Source organism: Chlorocebus sabaeus, chromosome 7 (assembly GCF_047675955.1).
Source record: "Chlorocebus sabaeus isolate Y175 chromosome 7, mChlSab1.0.hap1, whole genome shotgun sequence".
Lineage (NCBI taxonomy): Eukaryota > Metazoa > Chordata > Mammalia > Primates > Cercopithecidae > Chlorocebus > Chlorocebus sabaeus.
The window spans coordinates 13,309,869-13,330,208 of NC_132910.1; the positions used below are offsets into that span (position 1 = coordinate 13,309,869).

The window sequence follows — 20,340 nt, forward strand, 5'->3', positions numbered from 1 at the left end:
ATGTATGGATTGAGACAGGGTCTCACTCTGTCACCCAGGCTGGAGTGCAATGGCGTGATCACAGCTCACTGCAGCCTCCACGTCCTGGGCTCAAGCGATCCTCCACCTCAGCCTCTTGAGTAGATGGGATTATAGGTGAGCACCACCACACCCGGCTAATTCTTTTTTATTTTTTGTAGAGACAAGTTTCCAGTATGTTGCCTAGGCTGGTCTTGAACTCTTGGGCTCAAATATCTTCCTGCCTTAGCCTCCTAAAGTGTTGGGATTACAGGGCGAGCCACTGCTCTCAGTCAGAGATTCTTATTTGGCTGAAGTGGGTTGCAGATATCAGTATTTTTTAACATTTCCCCAGTGGTTTTTAATATGCAGCAGATTGGAATCAAATGCTTTGTGCTAATTTTGATTCTTCACCTTAGTCTGGGCATGTTCCTACCTTATAAAAAGCAGAGTTCTCCAGAAGGTGGAGTTTGCAGTGAGCCCAGATAGCGCCACTGCACTCCAGCCTGGGTGACAGAGCAAGAGTGAAAAAAAAAGCAGCGTTCTATTAGCAAGGAAGAGCAGGCAGTCCCCACAGCCCACAGTGTCTAGCAGAGGGCCTTACAGAAGTAGATCTAGAAAATCCTCTTCCCAAAAAGAGCATGTCTAAATTCTACAGGAGATAACGTTCTCTTAGTTCCCTTCATGAACTTAATTCAATCCACAGGCATAGCTTGAATTGATACTACAGTGTGTACAGGATCCTGTATCGAATGCTGTATGAAGTAAGAATTAGAGGCAGAGTGCAATTTTCTTTACTTTGTGGGCCAACTTCCTGGTAACAACTCATTCACTCAGACCCTAGCGTGAGTATGTCTTCAACATCTAGTTACTGAGCTCTTGAAGCAAGGTACTGGGCTCAAGCAGGGAACAAAGTGAGCAGAGCCTCCACACAACTGGAACTGACATTGGAGAGTATGGCTGTGCTTTAGACACTGAAGGCAGTATAAAGAAATAGGAGTCACTGTTTCATCTTTCCGTGAATTAACAATGACCTGTTCACTTTTTGTCTTTTTTTTTTTTTCCTGAGACAGGGTCCTGCTCTGTCGCCCAGGCTGGAATGCAGTGGTGCCATCTCAGCTCACTGCAACCTCCACCTCCCAAGCTCAAGTGATCCTCTCACCTCAGCCTCCTGAGTAGTTGTGACTACAGGCGTGAGCCATAATTTTTGTATTTTTTGTAGATACGGGGTTTTGCCATGTTGCCTGGGTTGGTCTTAAACTCCTGAGCTCAAAGTGATCCACCTGCCTCAGCCTCCCAAAGTGTTGGGCTTACAGGCATGAGCCACGGCACCCAGCTCACTTTTTGTCTTTTTAAGCTTAATATTTAGGCTAGGTGCTGTAGCTTATGCCTGTGAGTAGGCTGGGTTCTGTGGCTTTTGCCTGTCATCCCAGCACTTTGGGAGGCTGAGGTGGAAGGATCTCTTGTGACCAGGAGTTCAAGACTAGCCTGGGCAACATGGTGAGACCTCATCTCTACAAAAAATTGTTAAAAATTGCCACAGGTGGTGGTGGTGCATCTGTAGTCCTAGCTACTCAGGAGGCTGAGGTGGGAGGATCGCTTGAGACCAGGAAGTTGAGGCTGCAGTGAGCCATGATTGTGCTACTGCACTCCAGCCTGGGAAACACAGCAAGAACTTGCCTCAAAACAAAATCCCCCAAGTCCCCAAAGTGTAATATTTATTAAGTACTTACATGTGCTAGATAGATACTAGTAAACAGAAGAGTCTTGATCCAAATTATAAACCTTGTAGTCTAAGTGTGGGAGGCAAGATACTGAAGAAATAAAGAGACAAATAAATATATTTCAAATTCTGGTAAGTGCTGCGAAGGAAAAGAATAGGCTCTTATGTGGGAATTACAGGGCAACATAATTTAAATTAAAGGATGACAGGAAAAGCTGTTTAAAATTCAATGGAGACAAGTATAAAATTCAGATCAGAACAGATTCTTCAATTTAACTTCTTCACTACCCTCTCTTCTAGCCAATTAAACAAAATATGTAACTTTTAGAAAGACCCATCATCTTGTATGTGAGATCCAGATATGCAAGTGAGGTTTTGACTGAGATGCTGAACGTGGAGACGCCACTCTTACAAGACCGTTGGGCAAGCAATATTCTCACAGGCTGCCGTTGCTTTGTCTTGCTTATTGTATTCTCCATTGCCTCCTAGAACTCACTTTTGAAACTGCCCTGTAAACTTTATAAAATTAACCGGGGAAGCAGAGAAGGGAGAAAGGAAAATAAACCAAGCTTGCAGCATATTCAGCATTAACCATGAGGTCAGCTTGCTCTCTGGCCTGCTTCTTCATGGTTGTTTGGTGCCTAGTGTCCTAGAATCACATAGACCCTAGATTACTATTTTCCTTAATTGCTCTATAGATAACAACTTACCCATTGTGAAATGTTAGTTTTCCCTTGGAAATAGTCCTTCAGGTCCTGCACACGGATCACACTACTGACTCAGCTGGTCTGAAGGCCCCGCATGAGGAGTTGACTCACCAAAGAATGTAGTTTTCACGTCCTGATGGATCCAGCCCCCTTGTCTGACCCCAATTTTCCAACCCCTCGCTCTCCATGATCCCCTTAAAAATTCCGGCCTGGAACTTCTCTGGGAGATGGATTTGAGGGTCTCCTCACATATTTTTGCTCGGCACCTGCAATAATTAATTAATTTAAAAAAAAATAGAGACAGGGTCTTTCTTGCTCTGTCACCCAGGCTGGAATGCAGTGGTGCACTCACAGTTCACTGCAGCCTCAAACTCCTGGGCTCAAGTGATTCTCCTGTCTCAGCCTCCCTAGTAGCTGGGACTATAGGTGCCTACCACCATGCACAGCTTATTTAAAAAAAATTTGTAGAGACGGAGCCTCACCATGGTGTCCAAACTGGTCTCAAATTCCTGGGCTCAAGGAATCCTCCCACCTTGCCCTCCCAGAATGTGGTAATTATAGGCATGAGCCGCTGTGCCCAGACACTGTGTGTGGCATCTCTGCTATCTCTGTGTAATTGGTCTGTTACTGCAGCAGGCATATGAGCCTATTGATCCTATAACACTTTCTCCATCTGTATTAATATATTCCTCTTCCCTGTTCCATCTATCCCACTGCCTTTTGACTTTCTTCCCCCACCCTCTTTCTCTTTTTAAAAAATTTTCTGTAAGTTACTGGGGTAGAGGTGGTGTCTGATTACATGAGTAAGTTCTTTAGTGGTGATTTGTGAGATTTTGGTGCACCCATCACCCGAGCAGTATACACTGCACTGTATTTGTAGTCTTTTATCCCTCACCCCCTTCCACTCTTCCCCCCAAGTCCCCAAAGTCCATTGTATCATTCTTATGCCTTTGCATCCTCATAGCTTAGCTCCCACGTGTCAGTGAGAACATACACTGTTTTGTTTTCCATTCCTGAGTTACTTCACTTAGGATAATAGTCTCCAATCTCATCTAGGTCACTGCAAATGCTGTTAATTCATTCCTTCTTATGGTTGACTAATATTCCTTCGTATATACATATATCACAGTTTCTTTATCCAGTCATTGATTTAGGTTGGTTCCACAATTTTGCAGTTGTGAATTGTACTGCTATGCACATGCATATGCAAGTATTTTTTTTGAATAATGACTTGTTTTCCTCTGTGCAGATACCAGTAGTGGGATTGCTGGATCAAATGGTAGTTCTACTTTTAGTTCTCCCCATCCTCTCTTGATAATAGGAATTACTCCTTAATGTGCTTAGGAGTATATTCACTCAGGTATTTAGATAAGTGAGTATTATAACATAGTACCACCAAATGTAACAACCGGGAACCCCTTTTTAAAACACAAGCTTATCAACTGTCTCTCAAGGGAGAAAAAACTAATAATCCTTACCTGTTCAGAGGCACAAATGATGTAACTTTACACTTTAAAGCTTTGCAACTCAAACTGCAGGGGCTATGGAACAGCAGCATTGATGCTACTTGGGAGCTTGTGAGAAATGTAGAATCTTGGGCCACACAAAACCTATTGAATCAGAATAGGCATTTCAACAGGATCCCCAGTTGTTTAATAAATACAATGAGAAACATTGAGGTAGAGGATCCCAAAGCAGATAGCCATGAGAATTAATAATCTTTCTTTGACACCATTGATATTACACATTTAACTTTCCTGGAAAAGCTATTTTTACTTAGTGCTTTCTCATCTACAAGTATTCTCTAAGTTATGATTTTCAATAGTTTGTTTAAAAGTTCTGTGCTCTTCTCGTTATCACTTCTGGCAAATAATAATATAGATCTTTAAGGTTTATAAAACTATAACTGATGGGAGTTATTCACCAGCTTTTAAGTAAGAGCCATATCACCTCATTAAAATTAACCATTGCCTGCTAACGAGGATACCAGTGTTTTGTCCTTAGAGGTGATATATATTTATATCTGTGCCATCCCTGATATCAGCAGAGAAAAGGAAGTGTTTGGCACTTTGAGAGGGAGTATGGCGTTGTGTGGAATATCAGCTCTGTTAATGCCTGGCTTGGACCTTGATCAAGGCACTAAAATCTCCTGTGGCCCCAGATCTTATCTATAAATGTCTAGGTTTTATTATCTATCAGTAAAGATATATGCATATCCACATATATGAATTTGATTTTAAATATTTAAATTAAGTATTGAATTGATATAAAATAAGATTTATGACTGGGCATGATGGCTCACGCCTGTAATCCCAGCATTTTGGGAGGCTGAAGTGGGCAGACAGCTTGAGGCCAGGAGTCTGAGACCAGCTTGGGCAACATAGCAAAACCCCTTCTTTACAAAAAAAAAAAAAAAAAAAAATTAGCAGGGCATGGTGGCATGCATCTGTAGTCACAGCTATTTGGGAGGCTGAGGTGGGAGGATTGTTTGGGCCCAGGAGGTTGAGGCTGCAGCAAGCTGTGATCGTGCCCCTGTACTCCAGCTTGGGTGACTGGAACAAGTCCCTGTCTCAAAAAAAAATAAAATAAAATAAAGTATATGTGGGATATAAAGTATCAGGATACAATAAAATCTGTATATGCACTGTCCAGTTTAAGAATATTCTAATATCCCTTTAAAATCCTGTATGTCCCTGCCAGACACCATCCCCTTCCTTTCCTGCTCCTCCAGTCACTCCAGAATTTTATCATTCTCTTTTCTTTGGTTTTACATTTGTAATCCCAAGCCACATATTATTTAATCTTAAAGGTTTTTGAACTTTTATATTAATAGGATCATACTGCATGTATTCTTTTGTGATTTACTTTTTTCATCTGACATTATTTTCCTGTCATTAATCTACATTCTTTGTATAGCAAAAATGTACTCTCATTTTTGTTACTGTATTGGTATTCTATTGAATGACTATATACCTCAATCTATCCACTCTACTATTATGGACATATGGGTTGTTTGCAGTTTTTTGTTATTACAAACAAAAGTACTGATGGGAACTTTCATTAGACTTTGTATTAGTTTGGTGCAAAAGCAATCACAGTTTTTGCCATTACTTTTAATAGCAATGATTTTTGGACCAACCTATGTATTATTAATTCATAATACATGGAGTTTCTTTGTGGCAATGGTTCTCAATCCTTAGAGTAACAGAATTAGTGGGAAGCTTTTAAAAACCATGGATGCTTGGGCCCCACTCTGGACCAATTGAAATGTAATGTCTGGAAGTGGGGCCCAGGCACCTGTATTTGTAAGCACATAGGTTATTCTAATGTGTAAAGCAGGAAAGTAAGCGACATATCTGGCAGGGACATAAGGGATTTTAAGATCTGTCCTTTGGGGCACACACCTAAGCCTGGAATTACTGAGTCATAGGTGACACACATCTTTACTAGATAATGTCAAATGGTTTAAGTGATTGGAGAAGCATTTGTGTTTTGATGGCTTCACATCCTTCTGAATTCACATTTCCTTGAAAACAAATAAAGGTGAACACTTCATATGCTTGTTAGCCATTCTGCTTCCTTCTTCTGTGAAATGCCTTTGTAAGTTTTTTGGGTTTTTTTTGTTCTACGGTTTTTTTTAAAAACTGATTTTTGGGAGCTTAAAAATAGGCTTTGGATGCTGATTGTTTTGTGATGTGTTGCAGTTCTATTCTCTCAATTTGTGGATTGTTATTTCACTTTCATCAAAATAGTGTAAGTTCTTATTTTTAATATAGTCAAATCTATTAATTTTTTTCCAATTTGCGATTTTGTGTCTTTTTAAACAAAATCCTTCTCTGTCCTGAGGCAAAAAAGATATTTTCTTACACTGTCTTTGAAAAGTTCTACAGTTTTTGCCTTTCACATTTAGGTATTCAGTGTCAGGCCTCTGAGCCCAAGCTAAGCCATCATATCCCCTGTGACCTGCATGTATACATCCAGATGGCCTGAAGCAACTGAAGATCCACAGAAGTGAAAATAGCCTTAACTGATGACATTCCACCATTGTGATTTGTTTCTGCCCCACCCTAACTGATCAATGTACTTTGTAATCTCCCCCACCCTTCAGAAGATACTTTATAATCTCCCCTACCCTTAAGAAGGTTCTTTGTAATTCTCCCCACCCCTGAGAATGTACTTTGTGAGATGCACCCCCTGCCCCCAAAATACTGCTCTTAACTCCACTGCCTATCCCCAAACCTATAAGAACTAATGATAATCCCACCACCCTTTGCTGACCCTTTCTTTTCAGAGTCAGCCCACCTGCACCCAGGTGAAATAAACAACCTTGTTGCTCACACAAAGCCTGTTCAGTGGTCTCTTCACACACACACACGAGACATTCAGTCCACGTGGAATTCATTTTGTGTATGGTGTGAGAAAGGTGTTCCATTTTCACCTTTTCTCTTATGGACTACCAAATGTCTCAGTACCATTTATTCCAAGTCTATAATTTCCTCACTGACTTGCCACGCCACATGGGTAATAAAGAGTCCATATTTTTATGGTTCTGTTTCTGGGCTCTCAGTTTTGTTCCACAGGTCTATTTATTTATCTTCGTACCAATAAAATGCTGCTTTAATTATAATTCTTGATAAGGAAACTCCTTCCACCTTCCAAGGGGAGTATTGGCTATTGGTCTTTTGATCTTTCATATAAATGTTAGAATCAGCTTGTCAAGTCCTACAGAAACAAAACCAAACCAAGACAGTTGTGATTTTGACCGGAACTGTGCTGAATCTTTAAACTTGAAAATAACTGCCAGCTGGCACAGTGTCTCACACCTTTAATACTAGAGCTTTGGGAGGCTGAGGCAGAAGGATCACTTTAACCCAGGAGTTTGAGATCAGCCTGAGCAACACAGTGAGACCCCATGTCTACAAAAAATAAAATTAGCCAGATGTGGTGGTGCACATCTGTAGTCTCAGCTACTTAGGAGGCTGAGGCAGAAGGATCACTTGAACCCAGGAGTTTGAGATCAGCCTGAACAACATAGTGAGACACCATTTCTACAAAAATTAGCCAGATGTGGTGGTGCGCATCTGTAGTCTCAGCTACTTGGGAGGCTGAGGTGGGAGGATCACTTGAGCCCAGGAGATAGAGGCTGCCGTACGCTATCATCACACCACTGCACTCCAGCCTGGGTAACCGAGCTGAGAGATCCTCTCTCAATTAAAAACAAAAACAGAAACAAAAACAAAACAAAAAGAACTGCCATTTCTACTTCAGTATGTGTGTCCTCATCTGGAAACATTAAATACTTCACTTATTTTGGTCTTCTTTAATATCTTTCAGTAGTTACAACTTCTCCGTAAAGGTCTTATACATCTTGTATTAGCTTGGGCTGCCAAACAATTGATTTTCTGTTTTGGAGGCTAGAAGTCTGAGATCATAGTGCCAGCATGGTCAGGTTCTGGTGAGGGCTCTCTTCCTGGTTTGCAGACAGTTGCCTTCTCATTGTGCCCTCTCATGGCAAAGGGAGAGTGAGGTCTGGTGTCTCTTCCTCTTCTTACAAGGTCTTTGAGTCTATTGGATCAAGGTTTCTACCCTTCTGACCTCATTTAAACTTAATGGTCTCCTTAAAGACCCTATCTCCAATATAGCCACATGGGGGGTTAGGGCATCAATATAAAATTTTAGTGGGGACACAATTCAGGACATAACACATCTTTTGTTATAGTCCCAAATACTAAACAGGTTCAATATTATTATTTTTCTTATTATTATTTTTTTAAGTGACAGTGTCTTGCTATGTTGCCCAGGATGGAGTACAGTGGCACAATCACAACTCACTCAAACTCTTGGGCTGCAGCAATCCTCCTGCCTCAGCTTCTCAAGTGGCTTCGATTATACACATGTCCCACCACAAAAAATTGTTTTTCTATGGAGTCAGGGTCTCACTGTGTTGCCCAAGCTAGTCTCAAATTCCTGGCTTCAATCAGTCCTCCCTCCTTGGCCTCCTAGAGTGCTGGAATTACAGGCATGAGCCACTGCACCCAGCTTACTTTACTTATTATTAAACTTTTAAGTGTTTTGTGGTATATAAACTTGCAATTAATCTTTGTATGTGGATTTTGTAAGAACTTGCTTTAATACAGAAGATAGCATATAATAGACCTAAAAATATTATCAAATGTCAATTTTGAAAATTTATTTCACATTTATTACTACAGTCACATAATCCTCAAAAATCTAACTTTACAAATGATCACATGAGCCCTCTTCTCCATATACACATTTGTTAGTGTGAAAAAACAATTTTGTACAGTATTTTAGTAGTTACATGATTAGCAAGCAACAGAGAAGTAGTGAAAGCTGAAGAACTCCAAATGCGCTGCTCACACGACAACCACTGAAACACAAGCAGCTAGGCAATAAAGGAAAATTTCCCATCCAGTCATTGAGAAATGCTAAAGGCATTTTATGATGACATAAATGCTTAAGTTAGTATGCAACCTATAGGGCAAATAAAACTGCTATATAGGTTGGTAATTTTACATTTAAACATTTGTAGTATGGTACTACCCATTTATCTAACATTTAATAATACATAAAATTTTAAGTCTGGGTTCTCAAAACAGTTGCTTGGTATTTTGGTATAGTGTCTGGTATACTCAAATGCTTCATTCATTTATCTTTTCTTCTTTCCCAAGGTTTAGTGGGACTGTGCAATGCTGGAACAATAATCCAGAATGTCCTGAATAGTGAATTCCATTGTAACACCAGATCCAGGATAACAGCGAGCTATCAAACCTTCAAAGTGCTTATACTGGCGTATAAATTCATCTTGCATGGAGTGCCACACCACCTATTATTAAAAAAAAAAGTCATTAGGCTATGAATGGAAATAATATGTAATCTAGTATGCAGAAATAATGCCAAGGCATATTCTAAGAATCTGGGTAGTATAGTAGCTAAGAACATGCATTCTGCAACCAGAATCCTAGTCACTTTTACCGACAAGATTTGTGACCTTCAGTATATGACATCACTGCTCTACGCCTCAAGTTCCTCATCTATAAACCAAGATAATACTAAGACCTTCCTCATAATGCTGTGAGAATTAAATAAGAAATGTACATAAAGTGCTTAGAACTGTGTTTGACACAAGTAAGCACTCATGACATTTTAGCTATTATCTCATATACTCCAATATGCAACACAGATATGGATATGCACAATTATGTATAGAACTAAGACTAGTGATTATATACAATGTAATGCTTTAATTTCATTTCCTATAAAATTTAAAATTTTCTTTATCTAAAATTGTTGATGCAAAACACTGCTTGATGCCTTGGAGGACAGCAAAATGAGTCAGACCCATTGTCTGCAATCATGTGATTTACAGTGTAACAGTGGAGACTAATATGTAGACAACTATCAAGACACGATGTGATACACACATTGACATAATGGCTTAAATAGATTACATTAATTGAAGCTCACTCTTTATCAGCAGAGTACAAAGCACTTTATGAATATATTAGAGTACTAAGTCTCACGATGACCTGGTGAGGGTGGGTATTATGATCATCTTCCCTATTTGACAGCTGAGGGAATGTATTCTTCCAAGGTTTTCTCATGTAAACCCTAAATCTCATCAATCCTAAATTCCTGTCAACTTGAGGCCAATCACTATTCCCTAAGCAGTATTATGCTTTTTATTTTTCGTCGTTTAGCTCATATGATTTCTTTCTAGAATGCTACTCCCTCCATCCCCATTTTGCCTGTTAAAATACATCTGACTTTCAGAGGTTAAAACAAACAATGCAATATCCCTTAGGAAGTCTTCCATGATGGTGAAATCAGAATTACTCTCACTCATATCTGGGCCTTTCAATATGGTTTACAAAGAATAATGGCCTAATTTGGTCTTTAAATTTAGCTCTACTACCCATTAGTTATGGGAGCTTGGTCCTATTACTCCAACTCTCTAAGCCTCTAAGCTCATTTTCTTTCTCTTTTTTTTTTTTGAGACATGGCCTCACTCTGTTGCCTAGGCTGGAGTGCAGTGATATGATCATAGTTCACTGGAGACTCAATCTCCTGGGCTCAAGTGATCCTCCTGCCTCAGCTTCCCAAGTAGTTGGGACTACAGGCACATGACACCATGCCCAGCTAATTTTTTTAATTTTTAGTAGAGACAAGGTCTTGCTATGTTGCCCAATACAGTGGCTACTATACAAGAGAGGTATCATTTCCACTTTTCGAAATAAGGGAACTAAGGCTCACAGAGGTTAAGTAACTTCCCAAAGTCACGCAGCTTAATCTGGAGCCAGATTATGAACCCATTTCTAATTCCAACCACTCAACCAACCAACCAACCAACCAACCAAAGAAAAACAAACTTAATGCTTCACCATAATAAAGTAGAAATACGGTCCAGTCTCCAACTCCCAGCGCGAGCGACACAGAAGACCGGCGATTTCTGCATTTTCAACTGAGGTACTGGGTTCATCTCACTGGGGAGTGCCAGACGATCGGTGCTGGTCAGCTGCTGCAGGCCGACCAGCGAGAGCTGAAGCAGGGCGAGGCATTGCCTCACCTGGAAAGCGCAAGGGGGAAGGGAATCCCTTTTCCTAGCCAGGGGAACTGAGACACACAACACCTGGAAAATCGGGTAACTCCCACCCCAATACTGCGCTTTAAGCAGATAGGCACACCAGGAGATCATATCCCACACCTGGCCGGGAGTGTCCCACACCCACGGAGCCTCCCTCATTGCTAGCACAGCAGTCTGTGATCTACCGGCAAGGCAGCAGCGAGGCTGGGGGAGGGGCGCCCGCCATTGCTGAGGCTTAAGTAGGTAAACAAAGCTGCTGGGAAGCTCGAACTGGGTGGAGCTCACAGCAGCTCAAGGAAACCTGCCTGTCTCTGTAGACTTCACCTCTGGGGACAGGGCACAGTAAATAATAACAAACGCAGCAGCTCTGCAGACGCAAACGACTCTGTCTGACAGCTTTGAAGAGAGCAGTGGATCTCCCAACACGGAGGTTGAGATCTGAGAAGGGACAGACTCCCTGCTCAAGTGGGTCCCTGACCCCTGAGTAGCCTAACTGGGAGACATCCCCCACTAGGGGCAGTCTGACACCCCACACCTCACAGGGTGGAGTACACCCCTGAGAGGAAGATTCCAAAGCAAGAATCAGACAGGTACACTCGCTGTTCAGAAATATTCTATCTTCTGCAGCCTCTGCTGCTGATACCCAGGCAAACAGGGTCTGGAGTGGACCTCAAGCAATCTCCTACATCTACAACCTACAGCTGAGGATCCTGACTGTTAGAAGGAAAGCTATCAAACAGGAAGGACACCTACACCAAAACCCCATCAGTACATCACCATCATCAAAGACCAGAGGCAGATAAAACCACAAAGATGGGGAAAAAGCAGGGCAGAAAAGCTGGAAATTCAAAAAATAAGAGCGCATCTCCCCCGGCAAAGGAGCGCAGCTCATCGCCAGCAACAGATCAAAGCTGGACGGAGAATGACTTCGACGAGATGAGAGAAGAAGGCTTCAGTCTATCAAATTTCTCAGAGTTAAAGGAGGAATTACGTACCCAGCGCAAAGAAACTAAAAATCTTGAAAAAAAAGTGGAAGAATTGATGGCTAGAGTAATTAATGCAGAGAAGCTCACAAACGAAATGAAAGAGACGAAAACCATGGCACGAGAAATACGTGACAAATGCACAAGCTTCAGTAACCGTCTCGATCAACTGGAAGAAAGAATGTCAGCGATGGAGGATCAAATGAATGAAATGAAGCGAGAAGAGAAACCAAAAGAAAAAAGAAGAAAAAGAAATGAACAAAGCCTGCAAGAAGTATGGGATTATGTAAAAAGACCAAATCTACGCCTGATTGGGGTGCCTGAAAGTGAGGGGGAAAACGGAACCAAGTTGGAAAACACTCTTCAGGATATCATCCAGAAGAACTTCCCCAACCTAGTAGGGCAGGCCAACATTCAAATCCAGGAAATACAGAGAACGCCACAAAGATACTCCTCGAGAAGAGCAACTCCAAGACACATAATTGCCAGATTCACCAAAGTTGAAATGAAGGAAAAAATCTTAAGGGCAGCCAGAGAGAAAGGTCGGGTTACCCACAAAGGGAAGCCCATCAGACTAACAGCAGATCTCTCGGCAGAAACTCTTCAAGCCAGAAGAGAGTGGGGGCCAATATTCAACATTCTTAAAGAAAAGAATTTTAAACCCAGAATTTTATATCCAGCCAAACTAAGTTTCGTAAGTGAAGGAGAAATAAAATCCTTTACAGATAAGCAAATGCTTAGAGATTTTGTCACCACTAGGCCTGCCTTACAAGAGACCCTGAAGGAAGCACTAAACATGGAAAGGAACAACCGGTACCAGCCATTGCAAAAACATGCCAAAATGTAAAGACCATCAAGGCTAGGAAGAAACTGCATCAACTAATGAGCAAAATAACCAGTTAATATCATAATGGCAGGATCAAGTTCACACATAACAATCTTAACCTTAAATGTAAATGGACTAAATGCTCCAATTAAAAGACACAGACTGGCAAACTGGATAAAGAGTCAAGACCCATCAGTCTGCTGTATTCAGGAGACCCATCTCACACGCAGAGACATACATAGGCTCAAAATAAAGGGATGGAGGAAGATTTACCAAGCAAATGGAGAACACAAAAAAGCGGGGGTTGCAATACTAGTCTCTGATAAAACAGACTTTAAACCATCAAAGATCAAAAGAGACAAAGAAGGCCATTACATAATGGTAAAGGGATCAATTCAACAGGAAGAGCTAACTATCCTAAATATATATGCACCCAATACAGGAGCACCCAGATTCATAAAGCAAGTCCTTAGAGACTTACAAAGAGACTTAGACTCCCATACAATAATAATGGGAGACTTCAACACTCCACTGTCAACATTAGACAGATCAACGAGACAGAAAGTTAACAAGGATATCCAGGAATTGAACTCATCTCTGCAGCAAGCAGACCTAATAGACATCTATAGAACTCTCCACCCCAAATCAACAGAATATACATTCTTCTCAGCACCACATCGTACTTACTCCAAAATTGACCACGTAATTGGAAGTAAAGCACTCCTCAGCAAATGTACAAGAACAGAAATTATAACAAACTGTCTCTCAGACCACAGTGCAATCAAATTAGAACTCAGGACTAAGAAACTCAATCAAAACCGCTCAACTACATGGAAACTGAACAACCTGCTCCTGAATGACTACTGGGTACATAACGAAATGAAGGCAGAAATAAACATGTTCTTTGAAACCAATGAGAACAAAGATACAACATACCAGAATCTCTGGGACACATTTAAAGCAGTGTGTAGAGGGAAATTTATAGCACTAAATGCCCATAAGAGAAAGCAGGAAAGATCTAAAATTGACACTCTAACATCGCAATTAAAAGAACTAGAGAAGCAAGAGCAAACACATTCGAAAGCTAGCAGAAGGCAAGAAATAACTAAGATCAGAGCAGAACTGAAGGAGATAGAGACACAAAAAACCCTCCAAAAAATCAATGAATCCAGGAGTTGGTTTTTTGAAAAGATCAACAAAATTGACAGACCACTAGCAAGACTAATAAAGAAGAAAAGAGAGAAGAATCAAATCGACGCAATTAAAAATGATAAAGGGGATATCACCACCGACCCCACAGAAATACAAACTACCATCAGAGAATACTATAAACACCTCTACGCAAATAAACTGGAAAATCTAGAAGAAATGTATAATTTCCTGGACACTTACACTCTTCCAAGACTAAACCAGGAAGAAGTTGAATCCCTGAATAGACCAATAGTAGGCTCTGAAATTGAGGCAATAATTAATAGCCTACCAACCAAAAAAAGTCCAGGACCAGATGGATTCACAGCTGAATTCTACCAGAGGTACAAGGAGGAGCTGGTACCATTCCTTCTGAAACTATTCCAATCAATAGAAAAAGAGGGAATCCTCCCTAACTCATTTTATGAGGCCAACATCATCCTGATACCAAAGCCTGGCAGAGACACAACAAAAAAAGAGAATTTTAGACCAATATCCCTGATGAACATCGATGCAAAAATCCTCAATAAAATACTGGCAAACCGGATTCAGCAGCACATCAAAAAGCTTATCCACCATGATCAAGTGGGCTTCATCCCTGGGATGCAAGGCTGGTTCAACATTCGCAAATCAATAAACATAATCCAGCATATAAACAGAACCAAAGACAAGAACCACATCATTATCTCAATAGATGCAGAAAAGGCTTTTGACAAAATTCAACAGCCCTTCATGCTAAAAACGCTCAATAAATTCGGTATTGATGGAACGTACCTCAAAATCATAAGAGCTATTTATGACAAACCCACAGCCAATATCATACTGAATGGGCAAAAACTGGAAAAATTCCCTTTGAAAACTGGCACAAGACAGGGATGCCCTCTCTCACCACTCCTATTCAACATAGTGTTGGAAGTTCTGGCTAGGGCCATCAGGCAAGAGAAAGAAATCAAGGGGATTCAGTTAGGAAAAGAAGAAGTCAAATTGTCCCTGTTTGCAGACGACATGATTGTATATTTAGAAAACCCCATTGTCTCAGCCCAAAATCTCCTTAAGCTGATCAGCAACTTCAGCAAAGTCTCAGGATACAAAATTAATGTGCAAAAATCACAAGCATTCTTATACACCAGTGACAGTCAAACAGAGAGCCAAATCAGGAATGAACTTCCATTCACAATTGCTTCAAAGAGAATAAAATACCTAGGAATCCAACTTACAAGGGATGTAAAGGACCTCTTCAAGGAGAACTACAAACCACTGCTCAGTGAAATCAAAGAGGACACAAACAAATGGAAGAACATACCATGCTCATGGATAGGAAGAATCAATATCGTGAAAATGGCCATACTGCCCAAGGTAATTTATAGATTCAATGCCATCCCCATCAAGCTACCAATGAGCTTCTTCACAGAATTGGAAAAAACTGCTTTAAAGTTCATATGGAACCAAAAAAGAGCCCACATCTCCAAGACAATCCTAAGTCAAAAGAACAAAGCTGGAGGCATCACGCTACCTGACTTCAAACTATACTACAAGGCTACAGTAACCAAAACAGCATGGTACTGGTACCAAAACAGAGATATAGACCAATGGAACAGAACAGAGTCCTCAGAAATAATACCACACATCTACAGCCATCTGATCTTTGACAAACCTGAGAGAAACAAGAAATGGGGAAAGGATTCCCTATTTAATAAATGGTGCTGGGAAAACTGGCTAGCCATAAGTAGAAAGCTGAAACTGGATCCTTTCCTTACTCCTTATACGAAAATTAATTCAAGATGGATTAGAGACTTAAATGTTAGACCTAATACCATAAAAATCCTAGAGGAAAACCTAGGTAGTACCATTCAGGACATAGGCATGGGCAAAGACTTCATGTCTAAAACACCAAAAGCAACGGCAGCAAAAGCCAAAATTGACAAATGGGATCTCATCAAACTAAAGAGCTTCTGCACAGCAAAAGAAACTACCATCAGAGTGAGCAGGCAACCTACAGAATGGGAGAAAATTTTTGCAATCTACTCATCTGACAAAGGGCTAATATCCAGAACCTACAAAGAACTCAAACAAATTTACAAGAAAAAAACAAACAACCCCATCCAAAAGTGGGCAAAGGATATGAACAGACATTTCTCAAAAGAAGACATTCATACAGCCAACAGACACATGAAAAAATGCTCATCATCACTGGCCATCAGAGAAATGCAAATCAAAACCACAATGAGATACCATCTCACACCAGTTAGAATGGCGATCATTCAAAAGTCAGGAAACAACAGGTGCTGGAGAGGATGTGGAGAAATAGGAACAATTTTACACTGTTGGTGGGAGTGTAAACTAGTTCAACCATTATGGAAAACAGTATGGCGATTCCTCAAGGATCTAGAACTAGATGTACCATATGACCCAGCCATCCCATTACTGGGTATATACCCAAAGGATTATAAATTATGCTGCTATAAGGACACATGCACACGTATGTTTATTGCAGCACTATTCACAATAGCAAAGACTTGGAATCAACCCAAATGTCCATCAGTGACAGATTGGATTAAGAAAATGTGGCACATATACACCATGGAATACTATGCAGCCATAAAAAAGGATGAGTTTGTGTCCTTTGTAGGGAGATGGATGCAGCTGGAAACCATCATTCTTAGCAAACTATCACAAGAACAGAAAACCAAACACCGCATGTTCTCACTCGTAGGTGGGAACTGAACAATGAGATCACTTGGACTCGGGAAGGGGAACATCACACACCGGGGCCTATCATGGGGAGGGGGGAGGGGGGAGGGATTGCATTGGGAGTTATACCTGATGTAAATGACGAGTTGATGGGTGCAGCACACCAACATGGCACAAGTATACATATGTAGCAAACCTGCACGTTGTGCACATGTACCCTACAACTTGAAGTTTAATAATAATAAATAAATTAAAAAAAAAAAAAAATAAAGTAGAAATACGAAATAAGCAGAAATAGCCATATATTCTTATATAAGTAGTATTCCTTTCTTCCTCACAATTCATTAATCTGGTCTGTACTTTAATGGAACTCTCGTCCTGCTCTAGATCTATAGCATTTCTAGAAAAATATTTAAAGAAAAGCAATATATATAAGGATCCTCAAGCCAGATGGTCAAAAGAACTCAGCATACCTGAAGTAAGTTCTCTTCTTCACATAAATGTTTATCAACCTTCTTGTAGAGGTTATCTAGACCTTTTTTTACTTCCTTTCCAGGGTACTCCTTAATGACTTTACGAAGTTCTTGTTTGTTAAATGCAAGTTGGTAACTTACTTCCTCCTCCCTTATGCCCTGTGCCACACGAGCTTCAACACCTTCAAAGAAATGCTTCAAGGAAATGAAAAGAAACAATGGCTAAGACCTGCTTTTATTATTACTTACATTTAAAAAAATCTGTTTACAAAGTAGTATATAATCACCATGCAAAAATCAGTGTGTGAAAGTATAAACAATAAAATAACAATCACCTTATTCACATACTTCTGAGATGAGCATTGGTAACACTGTAGAGTTCCTTCTAATCCTTTGATGTGTGAATACATACATGAGATTATATTTCATATGTCACATTTTATAATATTGTTTTTTGCTGAATATAAATTTTAATGGCTGCATAATATTTCATACTATGACTAAACCACAATTATTATTCATTCCTCTAGTACTAGATATTTAACATCCCACTCCCCCGTCTTTTTTTGGGCTTGCCAGATGTAGTGAGACTTTAGAAAATTTACTATATTTGTCATGAATTTTTTTTGTATATAAGTATTTACCCACCTTACTGATTACATTTCTAGGACTATAATTACTCTATTGAAGAGTGTAACTTTAAGTATTTGAAAGATTCTTCAGTATATATACAAACTGCTTGCCAGGAAAGCTCAATCAATTTATATTTCTGCCAACAATGTATGAGGTTGCTACTTCACTATACTACCATAAGCACTATGACAATTTAAAACAATGGTTGTCAGAGTGAAAAAAGTTTGTCATTTTATTTTATAATTCTTTGCCTATAAATAAGGCTAACCTGCTTTCATATATTTAGTAGTGATTCAGGCCCCTTGCCCCATTTATAAATTGAGGTCTTAGTGCTTTTCTAATTGATTTTAATAAATCTTTTATATTAAATATACTGACTCTGTTATATTATTATAAATATTATTCCCAGGTCTTTTATATATATATATATACTTTTATTGACTGGCATGCCTGTATTTGAGCACGATACAAAGAATTAATACTGACAAACCCCATTCCCTCTCATTACTTTTTTCTAAAATTTTCTTAGTGATTATTTATTCATTAAATTATCATTCTTTGACAAGTTATTCTTAGTGCTTTAAAACTTTTGTTGTTACATAAGCTCTTAATTGGTAGACAGGAAATACATTGTTTTTCAGTATATTTGCCTTGAATCCTGTCACTTAATCAACACCAGTAATTTTGACATATCATATACAGGCAGTGATAATCTTGTCTCTCTTCTCCATATCTCCTATTTATGTTTCAGGTCTTGTTGAACTGGCTAGCACTTCAACAACAATGCTAAATAATAAATGATCTAACAATATTTCTGCTTTAAATTGATTTCAGAGGGAATGTCTCTAATGTTGCAGTTAAGTATCATGTAAGCTTTACGCCTGAGACAGATCTTTTATCCAATTAAAGGAATATTTGTCTGTTCTTAAGTTTTATAAGGAATTAGTTCTGCATTTGATTAAATGCCTTTCAAGTATTTCTCTGAATTGTTGACAGTAGATACATATTCTTTTTTTTTTGAGACTGAGTCTTGCTCTGTAGCCCAGGCTGGGGTGCAGTGGCGTGATCTCGGCTTACTATAATCACTGCCTCCTGGGTTCAAGTGATTCTCCTGCCTTAGCCTCCTGAGTAGCTGGGACTACAGGCGCACGCCACCACGGCCGGTAAATTTTTTAAAATTATTTTTAGTAGAGACGGGGTTTCACCGTGTTAGCCAGGATGGTCTCGATCTTCTGACCTCGTGATCTACCTGCCTTGGCCTCCCAAAGTGCTGGGATTACAGGTGTGAGTCACCGTGCAATTTTACTCTAACTTCAAGTTAAGAACTTATAAAAGATAACTAATTATATTGTAGACAAAGTTAGTTAAAAAGGTTCATTTAAGCTTTCACTATGTCGTAAAGTTCCCTAAAATCATCATTTCTTAATTTTAATTAACAGACTTGCTCTGGGAAATGACTCAAGTAAGGAAAGAAAAAGAAGGGAAAGAAAAGTAAAAGGCAATGTAGAAAGCAATTTTTGGTTTTTCTTTTATCTTGATAATATTTCTGAAATTTCCACCTAGACATTGCTAACTTGGTCATTTATAAAGTAAGAAATGGGAAAGAATAATGGCAAAGCCTAATCTAGGTTCATTCCCCAGCTTGTAATTTATAAGCTATTATAATGTCGGGCAAGTTTTTTTTACTTTCAGTTTCTTCATTTGTGAAATGGGGATAATATTATCTTAGTGTACACATCATTGTTTATAAGAATTAAAAGAAATAATGCATAAGTAATAGAATAATATTAGCAAAATTATCATTAAAATATAATAGATAAATAATGTATAAAAATAATGTACAGAAAGAAGAAATAAAATATATAGCATCTAGCAGTGTCTGGCTCACTGGCAGCTTCAATAACTGAGTCCCCTTTGCACCAACACATGAGAAAATTTAAGATAAATGTCTGCAGGTTATTCATATGCAAACTTATGTGTATAGGTTCAAAAGTAGGAAAAATACTGAATGAAAATATATTTACATTTAGTTTTTCAAGAGGTTGTCCTAAAGAGTAAATAACATAAGACTGAAGGTGATCTGTGTATTTTTGTTTGGCGTCTTTTTTTTCTGCTTCTAGACATGAGATTTTCAATCGAGAAAGAGTTGCAAAAATATGGTGAAAGTTTTCCATCATAACCACATCCCTGGGGGTCTTCTGGCTTTCATTTGCTACTTTTTCCACTAAAACCAAAACAGAAAAAATAAAATAACATCTCTGAGTATGACCATATTTAGCCACAAACTTTTATATGATTAATTTTTTTTTCATTTGTAAGTTTAAGAATTAAGCACATTTCTGGACTTAATAAAATATATTGTAATGGGAGTTTTCAGATCTACCTAATCATCATAAAAAGTCATCCTAAAAGAGTCCCATGTGTACATGGAAATTCAGTATATAATAAAAGTAGCATTTCAAATCAATGGAGAAATGATGAATTATTCAAAATGCGTTAGGACAATCAGCTGGA

The 20,340-nt window shown here is 39.2% G+C and overlaps 1 protein-coding gene across 7 annotated transcripts in view; it reads right to left on the reverse strand.

Moving 5' to 3' along the window:
• Window positions 1-8,602: 8,602 nt before the first annotated feature.
• Window positions 8,603-20,340, reverse strand: part of EXOC1 (exocyst complex component 1) — a 58,472-nt gene continuing 46,734 nt past the window's right edge. For all 7 annotated transcript variants that reach the window (XM_007998663.3, XM_007998660.3, XM_007998659.3 and 4 more), the window contains 3 exons: window positions 19,851-20,050; window positions 17,194-17,388; window positions 8,603-9,274 (listed from right to left, as the gene is read on the reverse strand). In XM_007998663.3, the coding sequence (XP_007996854.1) occupies window positions 9,122-9,274; window positions 17,194-17,388; window positions 19,851-20,050 (548 nt within the window). In that variant the 3' untranslated portion in view covers window positions 8,603-9,121. The remainder of the gene's footprint in view (window positions 9,275-17,193; window positions 17,389-19,850; window positions 20,051-20,340) is intronic.